At 42.8% G+C, this 20695-nt stretch overlaps 1 protein-coding gene across 1 annotated transcript in view; it reads left to right on the top strand.

Moving 5' to 3' along the window:
- Positions 1–1902: 1902 nt before the first annotated feature.
- The window catches only part of IPPK (inositol-pentakisphosphate 2-kinase), a 247777-nt gene continuing 228984 nt past the window's right edge, over positions 1903–20695 (top strand). Inside the window, exon 1 of the mRNA XM_069206685.1 lies at positions 1903–2121. Within this exon, the coding sequence (XP_069062786.1) occupies positions 2041–2121 (81 nt within the window). The 5' untranslated portion in view covers positions 1903–2040. The remainder of the gene's footprint in view (positions 2122–20695) is intronic.

Here is a 20695-nt window from a genome sequence, read left to right as displayed (position 1 = left end):
CTATCTTTGATTCTTTATATTGCAGCAAATTAATTGCTGTATACCCGGTATAGATTTAAAACCCACTGCAAGGTGCAGCTCATTTATTGGCTCTGGGTGCCTAGGGTTCTTGATGAACATACAAGCCCTATATATCCCCTCAACCATAAGAGTCCAGCGGATGTAACAGTATATTGCTTTCAAAAATCTGAGATTGCAGGAAAAAGTTACAGAGTAAAACGTAGAGAAAAATGGCTGTTTTTTCCACCTCAATGTCAATATTTTTTTATTTCAGTTGTTATTTTCTGCAGGAAACCCTTGTAGGATCTACACAAATTACCCATTGCTGAATTCAGAATGTTGTCTACTTTTCAGAAATGTTTAGGTGTCTGGGATCCAGCATTGGTTTCACACCTATTTCTGTCACTGACTGGAAGGAGGCTGAAAGCACAAAAAATGGGGTATGTCCCAGTAAAATGCCAAAATTGTGTCGAAAAATTGGGTTTTCTGATTCAAGTCAGCCTGTTCCTGAAAGCTGGGAAGCTGGTGATTTTAGCACCGCAAACCCTTTGTTGATGCCATATTCAGGGAAAAAACCACAAGCCTTCTTCTGCAGTCCTTTTTTCCCATTTAAAAAAAAAAAACAAAAAAAAACAACACTGTATTTTGGCTAATTTCTTGGCCTCCTTCAGGGGAACCCACAAAGTCTGGGTACCTCTAGAATCCCTAGGATATTGCGAAAAAAAAGGACGCAAATTTGGCATGGGTACCTTATGTGGACAAAAAGTTATGAGGGCCTAAGCGAGAACTATTCAAAATAGGCAAAAAAAGGCCTGGCACAGGAGGGGGAAAAGGCCTGGAAGCAAAGGGGTTAATTTTAAATAAAAGTCCCGGTTTTTGGGACAAAGGTCAGATCTTCTAGGGAAGCATAGGTTAAAGACGCCTACAAAGTATGAAATAATTAAAGTAATGTATCTGTTACTGTCAGGCAACACAGTCCCCTGTCATCTCCTAGCAGAGAGGAGTGGGGAAGAGAGAGAGGTGGGTGGGGGTGGGTTGGGGTGCAGAGTGGGAGGTTAAGTCATAGCTAATTTTATATATGTAGTCTTGTAAATGTGTGTGTGTGTGTATATAACCACACACCTAAAGGCACAGATTCACAAAGCAACACAAAAAAACGGGACAGGCCAGATATAAAAGTGAGAGTAAAGTTGTTAGTCTTTCTTTTATGTCTGACCTGTCCCGGTTTTTGCTCCTCAAAATATGGTCACCCTACCTTAGCATCCCTAAGGTATGGTCGAGCATGTGTTTTCTAAAACATCAAACAATAAAATAAATAAACAAACAAACTACTACTAACTGACAGCAGCCATCACACCTGATTTTAAAGCGGTAGCGCTGCATCGAAAAGTGAAGGATTCTAGCATACGTCAAGTAACTACGAGCACATTTCAGAGCAAAGTTAAAACGCCACCTCTTTCTTATAAAGTTGATTGCCCAATGTGGTCGCCATCTTCGAATGGGCTATATTTCTACCAAGTAGTTGGGGGTTAGCTGGTGGATGTGATAAGGAAGGCAAAAGTGCTTCGGCACGCTAAATACCCACTTCCACACATTTTCAGCAAAAAAGTATGCATAAATAGTCTTGAGTCAACTAGCAAATGTAAGTCTCGACTACAGCGCAATGCCAGGTTTTCTGTTTACTCACCCCACACTAAGTGAATTATCAAGGCGTCATTGTTTTGCTTTACGGCACTGCCTCCGACTGAAGTAACGAATGTGTGCTGCTGGGCGTATCAAATACAGAAAAGCAAATATTTACTTGACTTTTATTATCGCGCATCATCCTCGTGTGGGGTTGGGCTTGTTTAGGGTATTTATTTTGAAAACGTCGGGCTTGTTGTAGGCTTCTATTCATGGGACATTGTGCTTGTTTTATACGTCAACCCTGCCTGCCCGGCAGGACATCTGTGACTGCCCTCCCGCCAGTGACAGTTGTAATTCGGAGGGGAGCGAGAGTGCCTTCTCTCGCAGGAACTATCAGAAGCCCTTGTCCGGATAATGGAAGCCGAGAAGATGGACGAGAATGAATGGAAGTACCACGGAGAGGGCAATAAGAGTCTGGTGATATCCCATGTTCAGGTGAGGCTCGGCTTCCAGTCCCTTAATGCAGTCTGTGGAGGGTGATCGTGGTGCCCAAGGGAGCAAGGAAGATACATTTTCCCAGCCGAGGAACGATGCTCTGCAGTGTATTTGTATTTTTTTTGTAAAACGCTTACTACCCCTGATGAGGCTATGTAACCTGCTTCCTCAACTGCTCTGGCTAATGTCAAGCTAGAACACTGTACACCATGCAGCATTGTTTTCTAGCCCCCTGGGTTTCGCCAAACTTGATTGCTCCTGTCCACCAAACGGAGTTCAACCCGTGGGACTTGGGCGTGTGGATATCTTATTTGATGGTTTTGATCCCACTCACCGTTCGCCACAGCAACTACCGCTAGGTTGTCTTATTTGCTGGGGGTTTACAGGGCACCCTTTATTCGCCGACTCAATTTGGTCCCACACTTTATATTCTCACCCTCTGCAACCGAAAGCGTTCCAACCTTTCACGTTAAGAAAGGAGACTCGCGATGTTTTAAGTTGCTTCAAATTTATACCTCCAAGCGAAAGAAGAAAAGGCTGTTACTCTGGGGTAAACATAGAGTCCTTGTAAAAAAAACTGAAACTGTGGAATAGTTACACTAGTAGGTTGGCTTATACGTCTCCGCATTTTTTGATGATTTAAGTCTTTATATGTCACCGAACAGCCTTACCTAAATTGCGTCTTCATGCCCTTTCTCATACATGTACTGAAGAACAACAGTTCTTCTTTCTTTTTTTTTTTTTTTCTCGCTAACTGTAGTACTCCCATTCACGATCCACCACCGCACTTATTCCTAACCCACTCACTTGTCATGGCTTCATCACCTCCATATGTTACGAAAATTAGTTAAAAACATATTGGACACTTCATTGCACGCCTTATTTGTAAGTCTTAAGTTTTTTTCTTTTTTCTTTTTTATCCAGACATCGAAGCAAAAGTGCCCTGAGTTGATTTACTATAGATTCCTCAGTTCTCGTCTTTTTTAATTTAGCAACCTCACTGATGACCTCGTCTTATTTAAAAAAAACAATCGTTGTCCTTTAACCAACCCAGCAATTTTCCTTTCCACCTCTTTAATTTGATGCATGCACTTTGTTACCCAGTGGGACACTTGTGCCCTTGCCCCCTCATGATGGCTGTGTATACTGCTCTCCATCTACTCGCTTGTTTTTCTACACGTGCCGTCATGACCTGGATCTGCTTTATGGCACATTGGTTTGAGATATATTCCAATTCAAGACTTAACCCTCGCCTTCTAAATGTATGTAGTCCGTGTGTAATGTTTAGTTTGGTGTCTCTCCTGGCACTTTTCTGCAGCCTATAGTTTTCCAAGAGAATACACAAACATTATCTTCTTCAACGCTGCATCCCGTGTAGTGTTTCCCGTTTCTTTTTGTTGCTCATGCTGGTGGTGGGGGAGTGATTAAACAAGGAGGGTGGCAAAATCTACTTGCCTGTCAAGGATATGCTATTTTCTCTTTCAATGTGCCCCACCTAGGAACATGACGATCATCTAAGTAAGAGTTATTGTAGCAGGACTGGTTGACCAAATATTAATTTTAATTTTCCTGCCTGGATTCCGAGCATCTAACCGAAAGCTGAAGCTGGCATTTTTAATGTAATTGTAATTTTGTTGTGATTTAGGAAAAAAAACATTAGACAACAGAAACGTAAAATAAATAAAGCTATAACTGTTGTGCACAGTACCAGATTAACATGTGCTTAGAAAGAGAAGTATAGTGAGAGGTGCATTTTTTTTTTTTTTTTACATTTGATTCTAAATTTTAAGTCACTAAGGCAGTCCATCATAATGCTTTATTTAAGATTGACGGGGTAGCCTTTTTGCCATGTCATTGCAGTCACATGTTGCATCCAACTCAAAACCTAAAGTTCAACATTTCCAAATGAAGGTACTTGTGCAACGTTTACAGTGTGCTCTGCCATGAAGTGTGAGTTTGCGAGAGTTGGTTTGTGCCTGTGTGTGAGAGTTTAAATGATTGGCTAAGTCGATTGTGCTAGAAAATAAATCGGTCTGTGACTGCAAGCATTCAGTTGTCATTGCAAGTACTGCCGATGACTTAAAATGGGAGAGATTGAATTCCAGAACAGTAAGTTCAACAGATAAAATGGCTGTATTAAATGATCCCTGCATGATACTGCGTGATTTTATGTTTGGGATTATATATTATTGTTCCAGTTCTGTTGCCTCTGAAAGTGTAATTTTATCCATCCGGTAATATCACCAGTGACTTCATTGATGTAATTTGGTTTGTTACTGTTCGTGGTGCGGAATGGATTTAAGTTTGTGCTTACTGGGCAACTTCTATTCTTTTTGTGTTTTTAGGCAGTGGTTCCCAACCTTTTGATTTATGAGGACCCCCATTTTAACATTCATGGAACACAGGGACCCCCACTGAATCATCATTGGAATTCGGGGACCCATTCCTGAGTCATTACTGGAAGCTGGGGACCTAATTTGTCAATATTAGTTAATATTTTTTAATTTTCTAAGCAGTCGCAGACCACCTCAGAAGTCTTTGCGGACCCCCAAGGGTCCCCGGACCACAGGTTGGGAACCACTGTTTTAGGCCATAGTGGACACAATGTTGCTGCAGCTATGTATCTCAATAACTCTCCCATCCACTTACACTTATCAACTGTGCAAACCATAGTTAGGGTTTGGTTTTCAAGAGTTTTACATACTATCCAAATCTCATAGTGGTATTCCCTGGTTTGCCAAGTGTCATTTAAATTCTGCAGTATTGCTTTATGGCTCGTAAGTGCATGCGATCAGTGTTTTATTATGGTGGCCTTATACGGATTGTGGTCTAGTTATTCTCATCAATTATCTTTAGAGATTCTTTCAATATTCAGATAATTTAAATTCAAAATGGAGACAATGTTGTGATTGCACTTATTTATATAGCAACTAGCTAAATAGCTAGACTGTGTTTCTAGAAAACTTGTTCAAGTGTGGGATTTAGCTGGTTCTTGCATGTTTCTGCTGATGGTGATTATATGAGACTGATGTAGAAAGAAGCACACGTAACTGAGCCTACATGCTAACGTATTTAGCAAACGTGGCTAAACCAACCACAATGATGTATATTCTGATTGGGTGCCGTGTTCCACTGTTGGTAAACACTATACAATATTGTACAATCAAAATAAAGATTCCCATTTTGCAGACATCTAATAGATGTATATATTTATACACACACAAACCTGGTGCATGTTCTCTGTAAAGTGGCAGTTTCTTTAATATCACTGAAATGGTTGAATTATCCATCTAAAAGAAGAACGTTTCCTGCTGTTATTCCTAGGAAAAATATACAGGAAGGTTCCTCGTTTAAAAATGTGTATCCCGACCATTCTGAGGCAAATTTGACTAGCTCAAAGTGAGTGCCGTGTACAGTATTGGAAGCTTTGACCAAAAAAGTCAAAGTTATTAGCAGAGCAAAACAGCTTCTTTAAGTTTTGTGTCAACCTTTATTATTACATAGATAGAAATACAGTCTCTGTAATTCCCTAAAATGACTGTTGTTATACAAGTTCAGTTAGGGTTTGCCTTCATAATGTTGGTTTTCTCTGAGGCAGGCTTGTGATTATGGTCCGCTATACACTGTGGTCATGTATACTTCTGGTTACGCTGTTTTGTTGTGTATCTGATGGTACCTTCAAACGGTCAAGCAGTCTGCATTTTGTCTTTTTATAGTGGGACAGTTGCACCAGCTCCTGAACAAGTGTTCAGATGTGTGTCTTCATGCCATTCAGAAGCAGAAAGGAATCTCCTAGATAAAGCCGAAGTGGTCACCTAATGGTTAATTACTTTAGGTGTTCTGCAGTGTTCCAACCGACAACAGTCTGGATGAGGCCAGGTTGTGAGTTGTTTGATTGATTAAGGATTATTTTATGTGGAAAAATTGGCACATGTAGAGTCTGTGCTATTCAATCCATCAGTCGTTCATATTCGGTGAAGTGTTTCCCAGACTAACCTCCTTTCATAATATGGTGTTTCCAAGTTTAGATCGTCTGTAAAAGTCGTATCTCACTGAATAGTGCACACAAATTCAGACTGTCATGACCAATGATCAGACATTTTAGGACCGAAAGCATAGATGTTCAGGATGATCATAGAGCATGTATGTGTTTTCCTTTGTATTTAAATGTGCTGTTTTACCTCTTGCTTCTTCCTCGGCTTCGTATCCCCAAATTAAGTGTTGCACACAATGAATAATAAACAGACAGGGCTGGCGGCGGGTGTTCCAGTAGTGATTTGTGTATAGAACCAATAAGGGGGCACAGTCCCTTCGAGAACGGTAATTGGTAAATAAAGCCATGATGAACATCTAGATAATAAAGGGGTTGTGGAGACAAAATAAATTACAAGATCGTTTTAAGTTTGTCTCTGTGAAAATAATGGCGTTCATTTCCCAAAGCCTAATATACGTATTGTGTAGCCTATTGCAAGAAACGGCTTTGTTGGCATTGTGATTGAATTTTAACTGCTGTGTAATATCTGACCTGAAATATACAGTGTTTCTTTGTTGTCATGTTAGAAAATATATATGTAAAAAAATCTCATAGAAGTGCATTTTTTTCTCAAGTCTTACATTGCCTTACAAATGCAAGTCTCTTGTCTTGCACCCCGTTACAATGATTTTTTTTTTTTTTGCGTGGGCCGATTTGTACCTACATTGAGATGAAAACGTTTGAGAGGAACGAAGTGAACAAAAATAAGCGAAATTGCTATTCAATAACCTGACAGTTAAGCCTTTTCCCCTTTTAATGCTAAGCCCTCTTCCTTACATTAGGAACTGTTTGCACTTAATCTTTTATAACTTTTTCCACATTATATAAGTATACAAGTGTGTGTTATTTACTTGGCAAGTTTCTGCGAATATAGCCACAATACACCCTTTCCCCAAAAAAATAAAATATGCTGTACATGTTGTTTTTGACCCAAAAAAAGATTTCAGTTGCTGTCCTACATTCCACCTGTCCCTTTTTATAGAATAATAGGACTCCTAATTTGCAAATGGGGATATCGTACAAGAACCTGAGGCCAAAAATTTGACCATGTCAAGTGTTGTGCTGGGGATCAACAATGTTATCTGTTTAGCATTGGCAACAGCTATGCTATTTTGGCCTGTGTTGTGGCTTGCATGGATCCCACTACATTTTATCACCCAGAATGCTCTGCAAACATTCTCAAGCAAGAAGCCTATCCCATCTTTGTTGTCCATTCTGGTACAGACCTTTTTGCCCCCTACCCCCTTAAAGGTACCTGTGTTTGCCAACTGCTGCAGCCAAATTACCCCTTGACTTCGGGATCAGTGCTACAAACATTGAACGTGCTGTGTATCCACTGCTTCATTGATGAAAAAACTCAGTACTCATCAACTATAGCAGAAATAACACTTTACAGTCAGTTAAGGGTGTGTTGAGCTCGTCCTTATCAGTCTACAAGTTAACACATTTATTAAATGCAGAATGTGGACACTATAAAAATAGAAAACAAAATCAAACTTCAAATTAATAAATATGAACTGAATGTGTTATATTTTTTTAATGTCATTTTCTACCTTACGCCTCTGACAGTTAAAAAACAAACAAAAAAAAAAACTTTTTTTCACATAACACTGCATTTTGGCTGCTTGTTTTCCCTTTACAATTCTAAGCATAGGCTTAAAAATACCAGCACAATTTTTGTTGCTGGGCAAATTCACTGAACTTGTAAAGGTGTTGCGTATGATGTGGGACCTGTTGCAGCTATGCACGTGTGCGTATATTTCTGTATGTGAGTCTTGTGTCTGCATATGTGCTCTTTTGGTTATCTGTGCACTGAGAACACACACTTTCAGACTCTGGGCTGCAAGGAAATCCTCGAAACAAAGTTTGGAATGCACCCGTTCTCCCATGAGTGTTTCAAGGTAATACAGATGGCAGAATGTCTGTAACTTACTTGGGTACCTGTGCAAAAGAAGCTGCATTAAAAATAACATCTTCTGAGACAATTTTTTTGCCTGCATAACCAAACCACAAAAATGCATTAGGTCATGTTGCAAATGCCTGTGGCCCTTCGACATAATCTGGCATGACTGGTGCAGGGACATCCATCTTTATGTTGCATTTCTCACTTCTGCCCATTTTATTCCTATCATGTGGTGTCTTTGTGCATCCTCAGCCATGTGTGCTCTTTTGAATACACACCTGTTACATTTTAAATAGCCATTAGTTGCACTAAAGTAAATCAACTATACACATGTTAATGTGTGACTTGTATAAAAACCTTAATTCTCTGACCTTGGTAGGAAAGTACTGTCCAAACCACATTTGCAAGGAATACATAATTGGTGTAGTAAACCCAGCTGTAAGAATAGATTTAAAAAAAAATAACTATAATGCCTCAGCTAGTTCATGGACATAAAATAAACCTCCCTAAACTCAGTAAAGTGCTTAGCAATGGGCACTCATAACTTTGGCTGGAATTCATGTTACTCGGGGCCAGATGTACAAAGCACCGTTTGTGACTGGAAAAGTGCCTTTTCAAATGTACAAAATGTGATTTGGGAACTTGTTACTCAATTGCAATTTGCATTTGCAATTTGGTATTTGGAAGAGCATATTCTGGGCTTCCCTTCCAAATACTGAATCGGCATGATATGTATAACTTTTTTTTTTAAAACCGAATTCTGTTAGCCAAACAGTAATACTTAACCACCATTTTAAAGGTGGTGGTAAGCTATTTGAAATGGTAAGTGATCCCCTTTGGATCCCTTCTCCTTTTGAGAATGTGAAAAAAATATTTGAGAGCAGACAGTGTTCCCACTGGCCATTGTCTACTCCTAAAACATGAAACTTCAAAATTTCATTTTTTTTTTCTTTAAGGAGAACGGGCTGCATTTTTGGAAAAAAGGTTGCTCTATTAAAAAGCAGTCACAGATATGGTGGTCTGCAGGCCACCATTCCTGCGATGGCTGTGATTCCCAATGGGTTGCACATTGTGACTTACCTTATTAGTATGCAGTAGGTAGGTCTCTTTGCGATCCACTAGGAATCGCTAATGAACTCAAAGCAGTTCCATACATTAAGAATAGCGATTTCCTAATTGTGATTCACAGGAAATCGCAGTTAGGAAATCACAATTCCTATCTTTGAACATCTGGCCCGAGTTCCTAGTTTGCAGGTCTGTCTGTTCTAAGCCAGCAGATGGCAGTAAAAAGGAAAACCACTAAAATGTAGGGTGGGGATGGAAGAATATTGCCAGATCTTTCAGGTCACATCCGAAAAACACCTGCCACATTCTTTTTAGGTTGTAGGGCATGGAGAGAACAATGGAACCTGGCCCAACAGGAAGTCTGGTACCAATGGAGACTTAAGGATGATTTCCTTTAAAACTTGGTGAGCAGGTGAAAGGTGAAGACTAAAGGCGCACGGATAAACTAAGGAGAGCTAAACACAGTTGGACAAAGTTTTGCAATGGGTTGTTACGCTGCAGGGATCTGTGTAATAGCTTAGTTCAACATGTGTCCGGATGAGACACACTCCCTTATTTTAGCACTAGTGCTTGGACTTTGGTGATGATGACCTTGATCGTTTTTGTTTCAGTTTTTTATTAATGGTTAAAACGCCATTGACACATTAGGTTATCTGGTCTCTAATTCATGACATGCAGCTCATGAATCTTCATTAGGATTTCACCTGCAGTGATTGTTGTTGTAATTTATTATTTTTGCCTTACCCAATTATCTCCTTATTTTTGTGTGCACGTTTTTCACTTCACTGAATATCACTGTGTTATTGCTTGCTCTCTGAGCACCTTTCCTTTGTTTATCCTTGCATGCTGTTTTTAAAATATTTAAAGGATTTGAAGACCAAAATTGTGGATTAATTTCACGTCTGCGATACCCCTGCAAGCCATTGTTATTATATTATTGGGTGCAACATGGTTAATTCTAAATTTTAGATGTCCACTGTAAAATAACCCTCTCTGTTGTTTGTGTCCTTTGCTGTTTACAATGAGCACCGTAAAAATGTTTATTAACAATCTGAACAATGACCTAATTAAATTGGACATGGTAGATACAACCTTATGTGTAAAATCGGTCCATCAGTCGTTTTAGGTGAGTGCTAACTGGTGCAATACTGACATTATGTTGGGGTGTTGTTGCTGTTTTTGGGTGCATGTAGCCTGCAATGACATCCTTCAGACCAGGTTTTATGGCTCCTACAATGCTAATGGCCTAAAAATGGCAGTTTGCAAGACTCTAACTTGTTGTCCTTCGTTGGTGTCCTTTTTACCCAGATTCTGCTCTTTCTGTTAACTGCCATGTGAGGTTATATGAGGTGAGTTCTATTGTATTGTCAGGTCTGACCTTTACAGGATCCAAGCCTTGTACCTCTACTGGAGTTTGTTGTCTTGCATACTAGTGAAATCTCCTGCTTAGTGTTCGGCCTCGAGACACAGGATATTCACCTGGGGAAAATAATGCAGATTGTGAACCCATTTAATCTTTGGACTAATGGAAGAAACTGCAAACGGGATTTCAAATTATGATGATGCGTGTAGCAAAATGGGTTTCGCCCATTTAGTCAACCTGTATTCCTCGCTTTTGATTGGACCTTTTCCATATGTGAATGATAATTGGACTGAGTATGTTAACCACTAGTGCCACCTTTTTGGAGAAGGCCACTGCAGTACAGCTAAAGCAAGGGCTCCTAGATTGGTTATGCATGTGCGGACTACGTGTGAAACTACCATTGTTCATAGGTCAGTAATTTCACACAGCCTGGTACAGAAGCGATAGGTGCTGATATGAATGCTGCATTTCGACACAAGTTTGTTTTTAAATAGTGGGCATTCATAAATAGGTAAGCAGGGTTTAATAAAAAATCTATAGTGCTTCATTGTATAATCCACATGTGAAATCTGCCTTTAAGTGTAGTTTCGCTAAACTTGGGCCTAGATAGTCCAGTGAGGTGTCAAAGTGGGGTAAAAGATGCAGACTGAGTTTGAATATGCAGGTCCCAAAAACATTTGTATATGTTATGGGTCATCAAGAATTGTCATTTTTATTTAGTTCGGCTCCTAATTAAGGGTGGGTAGAATTTTTAATTCCACCGGCAGAATTGGAGGAATTTGGTAATTCTTGTAACACGGAATTACTAATATATTCCACTGCTATGCTGGTGGTATTAATCATCAATGTTTTCTTTTTAAACTGGGCTGGAAGAGGGAGCAGTCCCTCTATGTTTAAGAACCACTGCAGATTAAACTCCCTCTTCTGGCCCTGTTTAAATACCACTGACTGCACTGCTGTGCATATTCCTCAGCACCCTTACTCAGAGTATATAAGGCTTAAATACTCTGATTATGTAAATGCGCTGAGGGGTTATGTGCAGCAGTGCGTACCCCTCAGTACCCCTATATACTCTGCAGTAATCACGGCAGAGTTTGTAAGGGCATCAAGGGGTATGCACTACAGTATTTGGCAGCGCTATTTCTTAACACAAAATGCATCCTACTATCCATTTTTAGATGCCAGGGCGCATTTTGTGCTAAGAAAATAGCTCCAAATGTCCTCTCCGCCCCATTGCGGAATTCCGCTGAAAATCATGGAATTTTAATGGAATTCTGCTGAATCAAATTCTGCCTACTCGTAATCAGATTCCAGGCCTTTTTTCTCTCTGCTGGGTCAAGTTAATCACCCTACTCCCCAGTAGAGGAAACAAAGGCCTACCCACGTGAAGGGAGCAGCTATCAGTGATTGACTCATTTCCTGCGAAGAAAGGGGTGGAGAAGAAAGTCTGCATCTGGTAATTAGCTGTCACTTTGTACTTGGGATGGGTTAGCCGAGCTCCACTGAAAAAAACGAAGGAAGCCCAGATATCTGGAGCTAATCCAGGAGGGACTCCCCTTTGAAGTTTTGGTGAGAAGGTATCTGATAGTGATGTCAGTTAGGGTTGATGCTGAGACCCTCAGAAAAGCCCTTCACAGAGAAAACTTGACGGTGCCATTTTAAATTGTCCCTGAATGCTGGGCAGGAGGGTTGGGACTGGGTTGGAGCGATGATTTGGCATCCTAGCGTTGGCCAGTGGTGTCTGGCATCTAGAACTTTCCACCGCCACTTATAAACCCCTGCACAAGAGAGAGACTGGAACTGGAAAGCAACAGCAGCGGAATTATGGACAACTGAAAGAAGAAGCCACCTGTTGCTCTGCTCAGTACTGTCTGCATCTGACTACGGGACTAGGTGGGTGTTAGGAATGGGGTCTCTAATTGGGAGTGGTTTGCACCCTGTCCAAGTAGGGACCCTCACTCTAGTCAGGGTAAGGGAGTCACACACCTAAGATAACCCCTGCTCACACCTTTGGTAACTTGGCACGAGCAGTCAGTCTTATCTCGGGGGCAATGTGTAAAGTGTTTGTTCACAGTAGCACAGGGAAACCCTCACAAAGGTACTCCACACCAGATCAGAACAATAGCCAATATTTATCTGAGTAAACCAAGACCAAAATGCAACACACACAAGCAAAGATACACATTTTAGAGATCAAATCTACGTAAAGCATTCAAAACACAATAGCTCCAACTGGGGCTATCACAAAGTCTTGATGGAGTTGTTCCCAACAGTCCGATGCCACTAGTGAAGGAGTGCGGGCCGGTCACGGAGTTGCACAAACCCCAGGCACAATACCTTTGAAAACAATGAGGAAACAAAGACTTTGCACGGAGTCGGGGAGGTGAGGCTTCTCTGGAGCCGGTGCGGAGCTAGTTCCTTACTGCTACTGGGGAGGTGAAGTGTCAGTGCCTTCCTGTGAGGCAGGGGAGGTGAGATGTCGGTTCCTTATGGTTGCAGGGGAGGTGATGTGGCAAGGCTAAGGGTTCTTTACGATCCGGGCAGGTCAAAACGCAAGGCATCCACTTTGCAGTGTCACAATCACACCACGGGGCCACAGGTGCTGCGGTGGAGTCTGGTGTCACGGAGTTCGGTGACATGACACTCTGGATTCACAATGTGGTGGCGTCAGGCCTGTGGTGGAGGTCATGGTCGTTGCAATCAGCGAGGAACACAGCTCTGGTGCAGGTGGCCGCACAGAGAGCGGCCCTAGTACCGAAGTTACTCTGGTATCAATGTGCTTAGTTTCTTCTTGGTAGCACCAGAGGTCACTTTCAAGGGCCGAGGAACTGGATTTGGCACCACTTGGCAAGTCAGGACTCTCAGCAAGAGAGCCCAGGCACTGGTAGGCGAAGTCTTTGGTGGCCCTGAGACTTCTTAACAGGATGCAAGCTCAGCTCAAGCCCCTAAAGGTCCTTGGAAAGCAGGATCTAGAAAGCAAAGTCCAGTCCTTTCACTCCCAGGACAGAAGCAACTAGCAGCAGGCCAGCACAACAAAGCAACAGGTAGAGTGGCAGACCCGCCTACAACATGCAGCTCTTCTTCCTGGCAGAATGTCTTCTGTCCAGAAGTGTTCTGACTGTGTGGTGGCAGAGGTCCAGTGCTTATACCTATTTCTGTGTTTGAAGTAGGCAAACTTCAAAAAAGAGTCTTTGTAGTGCACAAGACCCTGCCTTTCCCTACCCTTGCCCCAGACACACTCCACGGGGTTGGATACTGCTTTGTGTAAGGACAGGCACAACCCTATTTAGGTGCAAGTGTCAGACCCCCCCCCCCCACCCACAACCCTAGCTCGGGAAGACCCATCAGGAAATGCAGGGGACTCCTCCGCTCCCTTTGTGTGATTGTCTAAAGTGAATTCAAAACAGCCCAACTGCCATCCTGACCCAGACATGTATTCCCCAGACAGACAGAGGTACAGAATGGTTAAGCAAGAACATACCCATTTTCTGAAAGTGGCATTTTCAAACTTACAATCTAAAAACCAACTTAACCAAAAGATTTATTTTTTAAATTGTGAGTACAGAGACCCCAAACGCCCTATCTCCATCTGCTCACAACGGTAATTTCAAGGCAAGCCCCATGTTACCCCATGGGAGAGATTGCAATAGTGAAAAACAAATTTAGCAATATTTCCCTATTGAGACATGTAAAACACACAAGTACATGTCCTACCTTTTAAATACACTGCACCCTGCCCATAGGGGTTCGGCTCCTTGGCCCTACTTTAGGGGTGACTTATATGTAGTAAAAGGGAAAGTTTGGGCCAGGCAAGTGGGTACACTTGCCAGGTTGAAATGGCAGTTTAAAACTTCTCGTACAGGCACTGCAGTGGCAGATCTTAGACAGGTTTACAGGGCTACTCATGTGAGTGGCACAATCAATGCTGCAGACCCTCTAGTAGCATTTGATTAACAGGCCCTGGGCACACATGGTACACTATACTAGGAACTTATTAGTAATCGTATATGCCAATCCTGGATAAACCAATTACCCACGTGATTTTAGAGAAAGAGGATATGTACTTTAGCATTGGTTAGCAGTGGTAAAGTACCTAGAGTCCTAAAGCCAACAAAATCGGGTCAGAAAAAATAGGAGGAGGAAGGCAAACAGTTTGGGGATAACCCTACAAAAGGGCCAGGTCCTAAACAGCCTCCTTCTAGCCAAAAGCCATGGTAAACCAATCAATACCTCAATGGACTTCCGTGCTTGGGGTGATAGAACATGGACCCTTACCCACAACAGCAGGGGCACATTCAAGTTCTACACCTTTATGAACCCAGTTGGATTCCTCTGCCTATAATCTCACAGCTCACTAAGCTACCCCAGGGGGGAATCCTTCTATCCGCCTGCGGACCACATCTGTGTATCACCTAACCTTACTTTGCTCACAGTTGTATCCCAGTAGGCAGACAGTACCACCATGGCCTACGTAGATGGTCCGGGTGTGACTCCTGTCCCCAACCCAAGGGTAATTCTGTCCATAAGAACAGCAACCCACACTGACCACTGATGGCTGTCAGTGACAAGAGCCAGGCCTTAGGCCTTTCAGAGCTCTCTAACCTTTGTGGTTTCTCAGAGTGGGGGGGGGGGTGGTATCCCCAGTGACTGGTACCCTTTGTTCACTCTCCCTCCCACCATTTTAGGGGTGATATCCGGAGACTAGTCCTCCAGCTCAAGGTATGTACCCCCTCTGAGAGCAATCCAAGCACTTTGGCTGAATATAGGGCACCCTGGGCCTCCGCCCACTCCCACCCATTCTCCTACTCCTGGAAAGGACGTGGGGCCCTTCTTCCTATCTCCTCCCCCCACCACTACACTTGGACCTGCATGTGTCACTGCAACACTCCCCCTCGCTCTGATGGGGAAACCTGAGCCATCCTCCTGGGGAGTTCTCCCCATTGCCATCCCAGACACTCTGGCACTCACTCAGAGGTCTGTCTGTAGTGCAAGCTCCATGGGATCAGAGAACTCACACGCCATCAGGTGTTGGCGTACCTCTGGAAAACTCTGGCCGAACATATACTCTCCATGAATAAAATTTTACAGCCCTCACCGATGTTAACCATACTGCCCCCCATGCTACGTCTTAAAAAAGTACCCAACATCATCCCCCATCTGGTGAGCCCATATCTGACTGCTCTTCAAACTCAAACTACCCTCCTCTAAGGTGACTCCGTACTCCCTAACCAGCGCTTCCTCCGGGGGGGTACACCTCTCCCTGTCACTCCCTTCTAGAGCCTGTAGAGTGTCCCTCCCACCACTGGAATATGAATTCCCATGCCAGTTCCCCAATCCATCTCAGGGACTGCGCACCTCTGGGGCTACCTCATATGCCTGAGCCCACTGGTGAATGTCACCTCCCTCCTTAAAAGTCAAGTCTCTTTGTATGTGGACCTTTTCTTCAGTACTGGACGTGATACTTTTTGCTGCCACCATCTGAGCTGAACTCTGCCTTCCTGTGCCATCAGACTGAGCTCCTGGGCTGTTCTTAAAGCCGGAGAGAAGCACTTGGAGCCAGGAGTGGAGATGCTGTTATAGGGAGCTGGTAAAACCAAGTTGCTGCCAAGGGCTCCATGTTAGAGGCCAGGATGCCTGTTGAAAATGTTCCTGGGGGCTAAAGCTCGACACCTGGAGTAAAATGAGCCCACGATTCCGAAAATAAGCTCAACCTGACCCATGATATGTCTGTTTTGAAGATTTGTCCTTTTGTCCTAAAGAAAGAGAAATGAAGTGTGTGGCCCTCCATTGTACCTTGAAGAAAACCCCTGGGGTGGGCCAGGCCCTGGGGGTCGGCTTGACATTCAATCCTTGGGGCAGAGGACATGCTTTGGGTGGGGGTTCCCATTTTCCTGGGAGCTGGCACCACATTATTTTGGTCCCCGTACTCCATCCCCTGATGCAGCTGGAGTTGAGGTGCACTCATGAGTAGGGAGGGGGACTAGGTTGGGGTGGGTTCCAGCTGGGAAGCTGGAAATGGGCTCCCTAATATTCCACCCACCTCTATCCCTGCACCTGGATGCTACCTGGGCATGGGATCTGGGTTTCAAAGAAGAAACAATAAAACGCCTGTTGCAGCGCAAGGCTGCATAAATAAATGAGCAACAGGAGACGTGCAGATTAAGTATTCACACGCTCTGGCTGTAGCACCCCATTATGCCTTGCATGGGGTATTTTCAGTATTTTTTGTTCTGTGTAGTTCCCCTGGGGAGGGGAAGGGGCAACACAAACATTTTGCCACATATTGTGGGGCTGTTCCCAAACTGCTTTTTCTAAAATGCCCTATCTTTCTGGGCCCAGAAATTGTATGACCTCCAAACAGGTAAGGTTACATTATTTTCAAAAGCACTCCCAGAGCTGGACTTTTATTCTGGTGCTTTGGATTGCAGTGACCAATAGTGGGTGGTTCTCTGCCTACTTTTTATGTTGCCTGCCAAATGTAAAAAAAAGGCTCCGACACGTTTTTACTTGCAATGCATTATTCAAGATAGTTTATTGACTGAATATTGAGAAACATTGCAATGCTTTCATTAATGATAATAATTTCATTTAAATATGGTTATTGATCGCATTGGTATGGAGATGACTTCTAGCAAGTTATTATCATTCTTAATATGTGTTGACCCCTTGACAAAGCCAATAGGTTTGCCTTATATATTATGTCCCCCCCCGCCTTATATTATGATGTTTCATCTGGTATAGGTGCGAGGGGTATTGTGATCATGGAGTTTGTGACCCACTGGGTGTCACATTTGATTCAGGGCTGTCACCAAAGGTATTTTCTTCAACCTGATGTATACATTTTTTAATTAATGTGTAGTATTTAGTTGTGCATGTGTAATAAATGTACTTGCCCTTTTACAAAGAAACTGCACTAATTAAACAATGATTTATTGAGTTGTGTTGCATGCCAGCAAATAGAGATTACTAGCCCACACCACCTCCCCGGAGTAAGCCGTGGACTACTCTGCTTGATAATCCTGAGAGAGTCAGGTACTACAGCGGGGTACTTGGTTTCCAATAAGGAGACAATCGTACAGCATTACCCGCACAGGACTCACGTTCTGCACAACTCATAACTCATTTGTTTTTACAGTAGAATTTGAGAGTAGGGCAGAAGAATTCTGTATGCAAGTAGGCAAGTAAAAAAAACAACATAAATAGTACAATAAGAAATCGAGATCTGGTTGAACAAGGAAGATGGAAAGGAATATGAGAGCAAAACAATGCATGGCATGCATGCTATACCTTATGACTTGTCAGCATTATTTTGTGTTTTGCTTAAAGCTATGCTATTAGTTGTATTTTCTTGTTGTTTAAAAGTATCTGTTTTGTCTGGTTGCTGAATTCCTTCAAGTCCAATTGTTGTATCTTCCTGACAGTATACCATTTAGCCCATCCCAGTTCCCTACAGAGTGCAGATTTTTTACATTTTCTGCATACTGAAAAGGGGAAAGGCCGTACCTAGCTACTACTGACTCCACCCTGATAATTTACATTGCCTAGTATCCTGGTGATACAGGACACATACTCTCTTTTGTAAAATATCCTGGAGCCTACTCCTTTACAGAAGTGTTGTTTGTATTTTTAGGGTTGGCTACAGGCAGCTTTGGCTGTTTGAGAGCCCCCTTCCCAACACACCGTACATAGATGTAAGTGCTTTGGGTCACTCCCTTCTTCCCTTGCATTGTTTGGGAGATCCCAATTGGGCACTGTCGTGCTGGGATGCTCTTTACTTCTCGGGACCAGCCAGTGCATGTCATGTGTATACAATTTTGATCTTTACATTTGTGTTTACTTGGTGATGAAGACAAATTAGTCACTTCTTAGACTGGACCCCTCCCCGTATTAAACCACAACTTCAGATGATTTAAACGTATGGTGAAAGAGGCCTTACACGAGCTCCCGTTGCTCTTTGGAAGAATTCGGGAACGTGGTGCCATACGCTGCAGCACTGAGCAGCTATGAATAATAGCCATGGACCTGAGTGCTGGTAAGGGGCAGGTTGGCATGCATCTGTAGTTAGCAAAATGTAATCCATGTTTTAGCAATCTCAATATTACATCATGACTATTGCTCCATAGTACATAGCATCCCTGACCCAGATTTTTCCAGTTAGGTTGCGGAGCAGGACAGCATCCGGTGCTCCACACTGCAGTGCGGCCTTCCTCGACTTGCTTTGTGGGTCCGAATGGCTTCTTGGCCGACAGCTGTTGTGGTTGCTGCTTTTGGCTCAGCAGAGCAGCAGGCCTGACGTTGTGTCAGAGCTGTTCTGGTATCATGGACTGTGGATTAGTGGCTACTGCCCCTTCAGAGCTCACCTCGTGGATTGGTTCTGAAGCTTTTATAGCCGCTACATGCCTCGAAGAAGATGCAGCAGTTGAAAAATGGCACTGGAGAAGTAAAGCTGGACAACTGGTAAGTGCTCATTTCCCCCCAGCCCTCCCATCCCCCAGCGCCCCTTCTTCTGCTGTCCTCCTCACTTTGCAGTATAAACTGCACCTTCTAACTGGACACGGTGCGGGTGCATCATGCGGTTCTCCACTCAGGCAATGCAGCTCTTCGTTTAGGCAACCTCTCTGTTCCCTTCTGAAGTAGGGAGTCGCCTGTGCTTTTATTCCGCTGGGCATGGCAGGGCTGCAGGCCCCAAGCTGTGCTCTCTGTTGGCGCAGGGCTCATAAAATTGCCAATGCTTGTGAAGCACTGAGAGGTATTCAACACTGTGCTCTCAGCTTCAATTGAGAGACAGCGGCTCTCAGCAGGTGTGCACAGGTGCTTGTGATCAGCTATGCGAATGTCTTTTTCTTCTTCCTTTTTTTTTTTTTTAAATATGTACACGATGGAGGGCGACTCAGACCATTGGATTCCTTCCTTGCCTGGGAAGCCAGAGATTCTGTACAGGGATAGAAAATACTATTTAAGGGAAGGTTAGTGTTGCCTTTGTGATCTCAGCCCCGGACCGGCCTTATATCCCAGGCCCGTTTTCAGTCAGTCAGTCAGGCATGATGTTTGTAGTGGGGCCCTGGGTGAGAGGTAGCAGATTTGTAACTCCTGCACCTTCTAGCAGGTACTCGGCTCAAGTATCCTGGAGGAGAGAATGGTAAGTGGTGTCCAGACAGTGGCATTTGAAGTGCAAGTGGAAACACAACCACTTCCAGCCTGCCACTTGGCATGGGTGCTGTGAATTGATGCCAAGCAAACTGTACAGCTATTAATTGATTTTTATGAGATTGGTGGGGAGAATGTCCATGATGCTGGAAAACGTGTCCTGAGTAAAATTGTGATAGCACGTATGTGAGAATTGATGATGTAGTGATCAGGACACTTCCTAAAAACTTGTTTTTTGGGATCCATGTTTGAGCTTAATATTCTATAATAAACATTTAATTCTTGGCTCATTTAATAAGCATTGGCGTGTTTGAGCACTCGTTCACTTACCACGCTGGCACACAGCCACTCGCCTATCAATAATACCACTAACAAACTTTCAGTTATGTGAGCAAGACGTTTTGGTTTTGCCAATGCTTGTTTTTTCTTGCTAAGGCAATAGTTGCAAAAATGTGCAACTACTCTCCTGAACACAGATTTGCACTGCTACCGCCAGACTGATGGAACTAATTCTCTGTAAAAGAAATTTCTGCTTTTATTCTTTTCAAACGTTAAAAGTGAAATGTTAAGCATATTTATTGGGTTTTATTTGTTTTCCTATAAAAGCAATTGAGTCGGATCGCCCAAAGTCCGAATTTGTGGCATTTTTGAAATTGTCTTCTTGTTGCATTCCGATTTTAGTTCCAGTTTTTATACTTTTTTTTTTATGTTACCACTGAAGCTGCCGGGAAAGACAAAAATACGTTGGAAAAATAACCAATCGGAATTACATATGTGTCAGATCAGGGCTTGATTAAATAATAAATATACGTACTTTTTGAGCACATGAACGGCAAATAGTCGACTTTGACTTGGTGGGGAGGCGTTCAGTGAGCACAATGAATGTTCTCGTTTCGGCCCTTTGTTGTTGTTCCTTTTTAACTTCACTCAGAAACACCCACACAATGTATAGGTTAAATATACGAAAGAATAAGATGGAAATAAAAATACCAAAAGAATAATGAAATCGGGAAGGTTTATACAAAATGGTAAAATAAAAGTGATGGATGTGGGAGACCTTTTA

Source organism: Pleurodeles waltl, chromosome 9, assembly GCF_031143425.1.
Source record: "Pleurodeles waltl isolate 20211129_DDA chromosome 9, aPleWal1.hap1.20221129, whole genome shotgun sequence".
NCBI lineage: Eukaryota > Metazoa > Chordata > Amphibia > Caudata > Salamandridae > Pleurodeles > Pleurodeles waltl.
Note: the sequence above shows the minus strand (reverse complement) of the source record. Positions and strands in the feature narration are given on the sequence as shown.